The following is a 10364-nucleotide window of genomic DNA, read 5'->3' on the forward strand; positions in this document are numbered from 1 at the left end:
CCTGTGTGTGTATGAAGCCCATGTATGTGTATGAAGCACCTGTGTGTGTAGGAAGCCCATGTATGTGTATGATGCCCATGTATGTGTATGAAGCATCTGTGTGTGTATGAAGCACATGTATGTGTATGAAGCATCTGTGTGTGTATGAAGCCCATGTATGTGTATGAAGCACGTGTATATATATGAAGCATATGTATGTGTATGAAGCACCTGTGTGTGTATGAAGCACATGTATGTGTATGAAGCATCTGTGTGTGTATGAAGCCCATGTATGTGTATGAAGCATGTGTATATATATGAAGCATATGTATGTGTATGAAGCACCTGTGTGTGTATGAAGCATTGGATATGCTGTGTAGAGTTGGGTTTGATTTTAAAGGTGGGGCAGAGGCCTGGGTCCTGCTTCCAGGTGGATGTGGACTGAACAGGAATGGTCTGTGCCACCTCTGGGTACAGGGACAATAGTGGTGCCCTTCACTCTACCTTGAACAGTAACAGAGAGGACCAAGCGATTAACACATGAGACAAGTGCTGTTCGATGGCCAGTGGTTTGTAGTAGGCTTTAGCAGTTATCAAGGCCGAGGTATGATGACTTCCTGTCCTGCCTTTCCTTCCAGAACCTGATGTCTTCCTCATCTTCAGCCAGGGGATGCAGGGCTGTCTGGAGGCCCAGGGTGTGCAGGTCCGAGTCATCCCAGTCTGCAATGCCAGTCTTCCTGCCCAGCGCTGGAAGTGGGTCTCCCGGAACCGACTCTTCAACCTGGGTGCCACACAGTGCCTGGGTACAGGCTGGCCAGTCACCAACACCACAGTTTCCTTGGGCATGTATGAGTGTGACAGAGAGGCCTTGAGTCTTCGATGGCAGTGTCGTACACTAGGGGACCAGTTGTCCCTGCTTCTGGGGGCTCGTGCAAGCAATGCATCCAAGCCTGGCACCCTGGAGCGCGGTGACCAGACCCGCAGTGGCCATTGGAACATCTATGGCAGCGAAGAAGACCTATGTGCTCGACCTTACTATGGTAAGGGGCAAGGCAGGCAAGAAGTGCCAAAGTGATAGGTTTAGGATAGCAAGGCCTTTGACTGATGTCACTGTTTAATAAGAATACTTTTTAAATAATTAGTAAAATTAACTTCAAAGGGTTTAACTTACTTTTAAAAAAAATTAGTGTCTGGTGAGATGGCTCAGTCAATAAAGTGCTTGTCACATAAGGATGAGGTTAAATCCCAGAGTCTGCATAGAAAAGATATATGTATGGCAGCATGCCTATAATCCCAGCACTGGGAAGGCAGAGACAGGAGGATCCCCGGGCAGCCTTGCTGCCTCTATAAGCCCTAGGTTAATGAGAGAACCCAGGGTGTGCTGGATGGTGGTAATTCACACCTTTAATCCTACCACTCGGGAGGCAGAGGCAGAGGCAGAGGCAGAGGCAGAGGCAGAGGCAGAGGCAGAGGCAGAGGCAGAGGCAGAGGCAGAGGCAGAGGCAGAGGCAGAGGCNAGGCAGAGGCAGAGGCAGAGGCAGAGGCAGAGGCAGAGGCAGAGGCAGAGGCAGAGGCAGAGGCAGAGGCAGGAGGCAGATAGATCTATGAGTTTGAAGCCAGCCTGGTCTACAGAGCAAGTTTTAGGAGTGACACAGAGAAACACTGTCTTGGATAATAAACAAGCAAACAGACAGACCAACAGACAGACAAACAGACCTATCATACATAGATAACCCAGATGGCAAAAAAAGCCGAAGCAAACATTGCAAATAAAATTATAATCCCATAAAATGGAGGATAGCTGGTTTCTTAGGAATTGTGACCTTTGTGACCTTTTTATTTTTTTCTTTCTCCTCTGAAATGTAAATCATCATCAGGAGAAGGAAGCATTGCAAAGTCTTGAAACTGGAGACAACCAAACAGGGGCATAGAGGTCGGTGCTGACATCTAGTATCAACAGGCACATACATGCATGTGAATACATACCTGCTATATGGAAATACCCATGTATGGGTGTGCACACAAATAAAATTAAAAATTTGGGGTCAGCAAAATGGCTCAGTGGATAAAGGTGTCTGCTGCTAGGGACCTACATGGTAGAAGTAGCGAACTCCTGAAAGTTGCCCTATCACACACACACACACACACACACACACACGGACACACTACATAGACTCACAGACTCACACAGACATACCACATAGACTCGCACACTCATACACAACCACAGACATACCAAATAAACGAATAAATAAGTAAATGTAATTAAAAATTTGAAGATTAAAGAGCAAAAATCAAGAAAAATTTAAAATTAGCTTGCACCATCCCATAAAGTGGCAGAGTACACACAGGCAAGGGTTCTCCCTGTGCCCAGGGAGAGTGGCGTTATGACAGGAAACGGGATGGCTATGGAAGCTAATCTGATTATTCTGGTAAAAGGCTAATGCTATAAAGAGGATTGCGCTGAGCCTCCAGTGTGTTAAGCCCAGTTAAGGGCCTTAGAGAGGTGACTTTTAAGACATGGCAGGCATTGTGGCTCAGGCTTCAGCAGGGCAGGAGCACTAAGGCCAGCCTTGACTGCACAGTGCATTGGAGTCCAACCTGGGCTATGTCTCAAAGAGAGGGGGAGGAAAGTGGGGCTGTAAGCACTTTGGACTGAGAGGAGATAGGAGAAGCGGCTAAGAGAGTCACTCCTTAGCTGTATGTGTCAGGGTGACAATAGAAACGTGTCACTGGGGCTGGTGAGATGGCTTCATGCATGAAGGTAACTGCCAAACCTGACAACCGGGGACCCCCGTAGTGGAAGGAGAGAGCCAGCTCCCAAAAGTTGACCTCTGACCTTTATATATTATGTGTCTCCCCTCTCCATAAAAAAATGCAATCAATTTTTAAAAATCCTGATAGCATATTAAAATAACTAAAAGAACTTAAGATTACACTGCTTATAAAGAGGGATGGCCTAAAGTTAAGTGCCTCTGCCTCCCGCTCACTCTCCAGAGCCATCTTGTGGCAGCACCACACAGGTTTTGCAGGTAGTTAATGGGGATCTTAGTCGCTCGAGAGCTTGTCACCAGATCCATCGTTGGACGGAGGAGGATTTTCACTGAGGGGTGAGGTGGGATGGACCTGTGGGGTTCCAGGCACCAAGGCACGGCTCTCTTCCCCTGTAGAGGTCTACACCATCCAGGGAAACTCCCACGGAAAGCCGTGCACTATCCCCTTCAAATACGACAACCAGTGGTTCCACGGCTGCACCAGCACTGGCAGAGAAGATGGGCACCTGTGGTGTGCCACCACCCAGGACTACGGCAAAGATGAGCGCTGGGGCTTCTGCCCCATCAAGAGTGAGAAGCCCTGGAGGGAGGCTGGTGATGAGGAGCTGGGATGGGGCTGGGGGAGACCCAGAGAGGGCTTAAGAACGGATGGTGTAGCTTGTGGGATTGTGGTGGGACCTCTGGTCCGTCTGTGGTGGTGGCAGGTAACGACTGTGAGACCTTCTGGGACAAAGACCAGCTGACTGACAGTTGCTACCAGTTTAACTTCCAATCCACACTGTCCTGGAGGGAGGCCTGGGCCAGCTGCGAGCAGCAGGGTGCAGACTTGCTGAGTATCACGGAGATCCACGAGCAGACCTACATCAACGGTGAGGTGAAGGGCAGCCCCCTGTGGCTGAGGTCTGACCCATGCGGGGGATGTGGGGGACTCCAGGAAGACTGAGATCAGCCCCTCCTTCTCTCACCACAAGACAGGACACACACCACCACTATTCCTGCCCCCCACACTCTTTCATCTTGGGGCGGGCAGGGATTCCCCGTCTCAGTAAGCACTCTTTCTGACAGGGCTCCTCACGGGCTACAGCTCCACGCTATGGATTGGCCTGAATGACCTGGATACCAGTGGAGGCTGGCAGTGGTCAGATAACTCACCGCTCAAGTACCTCAACTGGGAGAGTGGTGAGGCATGGGGACCCCGTGGACACTGGGCTTCCTTCTACCCTACTCTAGAGGTGGGAAGTCTGGGCTTCCGGCCTCTTCTGTGAAGTGCCATGGTATGAAATGGGAACTGCTTCTGCCCTCTCAGGTAGATGAGTCCTGGTCCAGGGCGTGGTGAGCAGATCTGGTTTTAGTCTCGTTCACAGCTCTTAGGCACATAGATGCACCCATAAACCCAGGGCCTGGGAGATAAGAGCTAAAGTTTACATTGCTGATTAGGGAGTTCAGTGTGGCATGACCCAGTGGTGCAATATACAAAGGTGGATGGAGGCTGGGCTTCTCTGGCTAATGCCGACATCCGGGGAAGTGGAGGGAGAGAAGAGGCTCAGAAGAGGGCTTGGAAGGGACCCAATTTGAGCTTCCCTCTCCTGGGGTGCTGGCACCCTGCCTGACCCACAGATCAGCCGGACAACCCAGGTGAGGAGAATTGTGGAGTGATCCGGACTGAGTCCTCAGGCGGCTGGCAGAACCATGACTGCAGCATCGCCCTGCCCTATGTTTGCAAGAAGAAACCCAACGCTACGGCTGAGCCCATCCAGCCAGGTGAGCCTGGTCACAAAGGGCTAAGGACATCAGGATCCCAGTCTGTTCAGCCTTTCTTATTCTACAGATACAAAGTGACTCTGGTTCTATTAATTATTCAGCTAGTCTGGAGAACTTGGAATGTGCCCTTAGTCATTGGGTGAACTCACTCTGGGAACTGTGTCAAAGGCTGGCAATATTCACCAGGCCCGGTAGAGACTGCAGTCTGATGGGGGAGAGGGGGTCACAGACATCTTAATACTTAGAATGCCCTGAGCTATGGGCTACCAAAATATGTAATAGACAGAGCTGGGGTGAGTGATTGAGCACCTGCGAGCTGAGGGTTTTATAAATGTGATGTTGGACTTGAGGTTTTCAGGTTGATAGTAAGTTTAAAAGACAGAAGGAGGGCTGGGGCAATAGCTCCGTTCTAGACCTGAAAGCATCCATATTGAAATACACCAGGTGTGATGGGAAAACCTGAATCGAAGTTCTGCTGAGGCAGAGACAAAAGGATCCCTGTGGTTTACTGACCTCCAGGTTAGCCTACTTGTTAAATTCCAGGACAGCAAGAGACTATAACAACAACAACAACAACAACAACAACAATAAGAGAAGGACCCCCAAGGAAAACCCTAGTTTGTCTTCTGGCCTCCACATGCACACGTTTGCACCTGCACGTGCACACAGAGGCAGAGGGAGGCGTGGGAGGGGAGCGATTCCAGCCATAGGAGCTGCCTGTTGGAACTGCTTGTCACTAAGGTATAGAGTTTAGGGGGAAGCAGACACCAGCCCAGCAGCACCTGGAGGCCTGTTAGCAATGCAGACTGGGAGGACCCGCCCCAGATTAACTGAATCAGAACCTGCATTTAACATGACACCCCCCTCCCTCGGGTGATTCATAAGCAGGGCGTTTGACGTGAGTGCAGAAAGGCAGGTTGCAGCCGGTCTCTGAAGTCTGAGTGGGACTGGGTAGCCCATGGGAACTTTCTGGCTTTTAAGCCTAAGAGTGTCTTGCTCAAAGGTATGATTGAGAGAGGTTAAGTCTGAGGGCCTCCTGAGAGAGATGGAGTGTGGGGTGATGGACAGGACCTGCTTTGGGGACTGCCCCTTCCTGACATGTGGCCTTGGCTCTCTGGGATGTAGAATCCTTATTTGCAAATTGAGAATGGATGCATTTCCTCTTGCAAAGTTAGTGTAAAGCTGGAGCCCTGGTTTGGCTTGGCCCAAGGAGTGTCTCTAAGGCTGGCATTTCCCAGGCAGTGTAAACAACAGGGGCTGCTGTGCTCCAGCTTCTGTGGCTGTGGGGCTGCTAAAGTAGAGATGTTCACAGGGAAAATATGGCGTGCCTGTGGAAACCTCCACAGAGAGGAAGACAGAGGGGACCCTGCAAGGACTCTTTCCCCTGTCACTTGTCTGGGGAAGCTCTCCTCCAGCCGCGAGGACCTAAACGCAAGTCTGTGGCTTGGATTTGCCTCCTTGCCCTCATTCAGCACCCCAGATGTTTGCAGAAGACCCATTCTAAGTGAATGGCCAGTCTCACTGTGAAGGACATGTCATTTCCAAAGCAGGGGACGCAGATCCCTTTCTTCCCACGGGATCCTGGGACTTGAATAGCTACTAAGATCTGTCCTGGGCTGCAGCACAGTCATAACTCATTGGCTAATGAAGGGTGACTGCTATCTCTTACACCGTGGAGCTCCCCTGTCCCCTTTCTCAGCCCACCTTGAGGAGTCTCTAGTCAGAGGCATGGCTGGAATACCCCTCAGTTGACCGGGATGGAGCTGGTCTCAGAATGCTAATCTGGGGCAGTGCATAGCAAAGGCTCACATCCTCACTCCTGCCTAGTCAGAAATCCTGCCCGAGCCTGATTTTGTGGGTGGCTTGATGAAATTTTGTTTTCTTCTGCCAAGACCCAAGTGAGGACTTGTTCGCTTCAGTTGCCCTTAAACTCCAGTCCCTAGCAGATTAAACCCCCAAAGCACCTCTGTGGGTGCAGGGGAGGGACTTCAGAAGCAAGAAGAGGTGTGGAGAGGGAAGGAGCTAGTGAGTGACTCTAGAAAGGGGATGTGACCAGTCTGCTAGACTTTATGGGCCCTGCAATGTTCCTGGCTGCTCTCCCCACCTCTGGTCAGACTGGGCCTCACTATCACCCAAGACTCCTTTCCCTTGTTTCTTTTATCCAAGACTGCAGAGGTCAACACAGAGGGGGTGCTCTGTGGATCTGTTTGATGGAGGCTTTAAATGAATAAATGCTAAGCATAGTGTCCTTGTGCTAAGCTTGATTGTCGTAGCAGAAAACCCTATTTACTGTAGATACTGACTTAGGAGGCTAGTGCATCCCACCACTTGCCCATCTCTCGCTGAGAGACTCAGCCAGAGATGGTCTGGCTATATATCTGCTATTCCTGGGTTTTAAATATCCTAAGGCTATTGTCATGAAGAAGGCAGATGTGACAGATGAGACAGGTTAGGGATAGCGGGTGTGACACACATTGGATTCTGTCTGAGCACTTCCATGTGCCTCTCCACAGACAGGTGGACCAACGTCAAGGTGGAGTGTGACCCCAGCTGGCAGCCCTTCCAGGGCCACTGCTACCGCCTGCAGGCCGAGAAGCGCAGCTGGCAGGAGTCCAAGAGGGCGTGTCTGCGGGGTGGGGGCGACCTCCTTAGCATCCACAGCATGGCTGAGCTGGAGTTCATCACCAAACAGATCAAGCAAGGTGAGGGGCTGCTTGGCCTTAGTACTGGGTGGAGGCGAGCGAGGGTCTGTATGTCTAATCCCTTCCTACCTAGAAAGCACAAAGAATTTTCTTTCCTTCATTGCCAGCCTGGGGCTGACCTCCAGTCTTCTCCCTTTCCTTCTCTCCTGCCCTCCTGTACTCCAGAGGTGGAGGAGCTATGGATTGGCCTCAATGATTTGAAACTGCAGATGAATTTTGAGTGGTCTGACGGGAGCCTCGTGAGCTTCACCCACTGGCACCCTTTTGAGCCCAACAACTTTCGTGACAGCCTGGAGGACTGTGTCACCATCTGGGGGCCGGTGAGACTTTCCTTTCTCATAATAGCACCAAAGCACCCCCTCCACCCACATGCTCCCAGCCTCGTCCCCCCACCCCCCACTGAAAAGTAACTGTCTATTATCAGCCCGTATGTACCCCAGGCCCCTCCTTTCCACAGGACCGCCTGGCAGGGTTAGAGCCCCACCTTCACCCCCACAGCTAAGTCACCTGCAGGGCTGGGAGAGCTAATTTTCCAGAAGCCTTAGGCAAGCATGGCGGGCCCATTTTTGATCTCTTGCCAGCTGTCCCTTCCTACCAGCAGATGGCACCAGAACCCACGCAATGGCGTAGCTGAGCGAGCAAGGCCACTGGGTTCCAGCCCTTGCCCTCCAGGACCTTTCTCTGCTCAGGGTTCTGTCTTCTCAAGAAATCATGGATGATTGTTGCTTTGCCATGCCTTGACTCAGACCCGGGGGTGGGGGTGGGGGGCAGAGTGGAAACTGAGGCAGGGTTTTGACAGAGAAGAGCCCTGAGGCCTGGGCAGAGTCTCCTGCTTTCACACGAGGTCCCAGGGCCTAAGCAGCAGATCTGCTTGCACAAAGGGATTCTATTTAAAAATTTAAATGATTCGGTGAGCGTCTTCTATGTGCCAGGAGTCTCCTGATTAATGAGATGAACAGATGCTGTGCTGTCAGGGTGGGGTGTAAAGGCAGACTCTGTGCTGACTGGGAGGCCCCAGGGCCCAATTCCTCGTCACCATCTGAGATTCAGGTCTGGGCACACCAGCCTTTACTCTCCCGACTTCTTCAGTAGTCCCAGGGAATAAAACCTATGGGCTTAGTTTTCACAGTTCAATTACCTAAGATTATCCACAATCCAAAGTAACCAGATAGAGAATTTCACGCCTGGTACCTGTGAAGGTCAGAAGATGGCACCAGATCCACCCAGAGCTGGAGTTAGAGATGTTGTGAGCCATCTTGTAGGTGCTAGGAATTGAACCTGGGTCCTCCGGAAGAGCAGCTAGTATTCCCAACTGCTGAGCCATCTCTCCGGAGGCCTCTGAACGATTTGATTTTTCCTCTACCTGCGAAGCCTATTGAACTAACTCTGCTCTCTCCATTCAACAGCCTGGGACATAGAAAATGAGGCTGCTTGCTAGGAATCACACAGCAAGTTCAGGTTCAGGTCTAGAAAATGGGCTAGAAAACTTGGGTGGAGTGAGAGATTTGGGGTGAGTCTTCTTGATCCTGTGTCGTAGGAAGGACGCTGGAACGACAGTCCCTGTAACCAGTCCTTGCCATCCATTTGCAAGAAGGCAGGCCGGCTGAGCCAGGGTGCTGCCGAGGAGGACCACGGCTGCCGGAAGGTGAGGGTGTTTTTAAAACTGCCCAAGGTGGAGTCAGCCCCAGGGGCTCCCTGGGTGGGTGGGGAGAGACGGCAGAAACCCTGCAGCCTTGCCCAGCATCCTCTTGGCTTCCCAAGAGGGAAGGTTGCCCCTTTCTGAGGGTGTGTCTTTGGGGGACAGAGAGTGGAGTGGGGCCTTGGGGGAGAAGTAGAGGGCCCCCCACCCCAGCTCCAGGTCTCTTTCCACAGTTGAGTTTGAGGAAGCCAAATTGTCAAGCGTGGTCCAGTCACTGTAGGAGTAGGCGGGGCAGTGGGCTGGCTCTGTGCACCCCAGTCCTCTCTCTTCAGTGCACCAGTCTGATGGTAGAGTGTGTTTGGCTGTCTTCTCTGGAGGAGAGAGGCCACACAGTGGGGAGAACTTTCTCCCTCCTCATCCTTTAGCCCACTGGGCTCCAGCAGAGTTTTGGGTAAATAAGGGGGGGCTGTGAGTTGTGAAGGAGGGTGAGTATGTGACAGGCCTTCTTTACCCTGCTTGGCCTCCCTCGCACACTCCTTCCCTCCCCAGGAACATCCCACCAGACTCCACTCTGCAGAGTCCCGAGGTCCACCCAGCCCTCTCTTTGTCCTCCATCTGTCCGTAGCTTCTCAGCTCTGGTGTCCAAGTCGGATGCTATTTTTTCCTAATGTTGATTCTTTTTTTTTTTTTTTTTTTGGTCTTTTTGAGACAGGGTTTCTCTGTGTAGCCCTGGCTGTCCTGGAACTCACTCTGTAGACCAAGCTGGCCTCGAACTCAGAAATCCACCTGCCTCTGCCTCCCGAGTGCTGGGATTAAAGGCATGTGCCACACCACACAGGGCTCTAATGTTGATTCTTTATCTTATTTTTAAATTAGTCATCATTACGCTTGTGCATATCGTATGAGCGTGTGGCATGCACATGTCAGAATGCGCCCGTGCGCGCATGCGCACGAGTAGAGGCCAGAGGCCAGCTTTTGGGGTCAGTTCTCTCCTTTAACCGTGGGATCTGTGTGTCAAACTCAGATCAGTGTAACAAAGGCCTTTACCCTCTGTGCCACCTTGCCAGCACCTGGTTATTTTATGTATTCTATTTCCATGATTGTGTGTGTACATGGGTAAATTCTTATGTGTGTGTGCCCATGCACATGTGTATATGTGTTCATGTTGGGGCCAAAGGTCAGCCTCCTTATTTTGAGACAGGGTCTCTCATTGGACTGGGTCTCCCCAGTAGGTTAGGTTGGCTGAGCAGCAGATCTTCCAGGATCCGCCTGCCTTCTGCTCCTCAACGCTGAGGATAAAAGCACAGGCTGCCACACCTGCTTTTTCCATGAGTGCTGGGGATCCAAACTCAGGACCACGTGCTTGCTTAGCAAGCACTTTACCAACTGAGCCATCTCCTCAGCCCGACTGTTTTTGTTTTGTTGTTTTCTTCCTTCCTTCCTTCCTTCCTTCCTTCCTTCCTTCCTTCCTTCCTTCCTTCCTTCCTTCCTTCCTTTCTTTCTTTCTTT

The 10364-nt window shown here is 51.3% G+C and overlaps 1 protein-coding gene across 2 annotated transcripts in view; it reads left to right on the forward strand.

Annotated features, from left to right (window-relative positions):
- Positions 1-10364, forward strand: part of Mrc2 (mannose receptor C type 2) — a 59277-nt gene that overhangs the window by 33458 nt on the left and 15455 nt on the right. For both annotated transcript variants that reach the window (XM_021177266.1, XM_029484156.1), the window contains exons 2-9: positions 618-1019; positions 3150-3323; positions 3458-3622; positions 3819-3932; positions 4371-4514; positions 7028-7216; positions 7382-7536; positions 8754-8861. In XM_021177266.1, coding sequence (XP_021032925.1) covers positions 618-1019; positions 3150-3323; positions 3458-3622; positions 3819-3932; positions 4371-4514; positions 7028-7216; positions 7382-7536; positions 8754-8861 — 1451 coding nt within the window. The remainder of the gene's footprint in view (positions 1-617; positions 1020-3149; positions 3324-3457; positions 3623-3818; positions 3933-4370; positions 4515-7027; positions 7217-7381; positions 7537-8753; positions 8862-10364) is intronic.

This window comes from Mus caroli, chromosome 11 (genome assembly GCF_900094665.2).
Source record: "Mus caroli chromosome 11, CAROLI_EIJ_v1.1, whole genome shotgun sequence".
Lineage (NCBI taxonomy): Eukaryota > Metazoa > Chordata > Mammalia > Rodentia > Muridae > Mus > Mus caroli.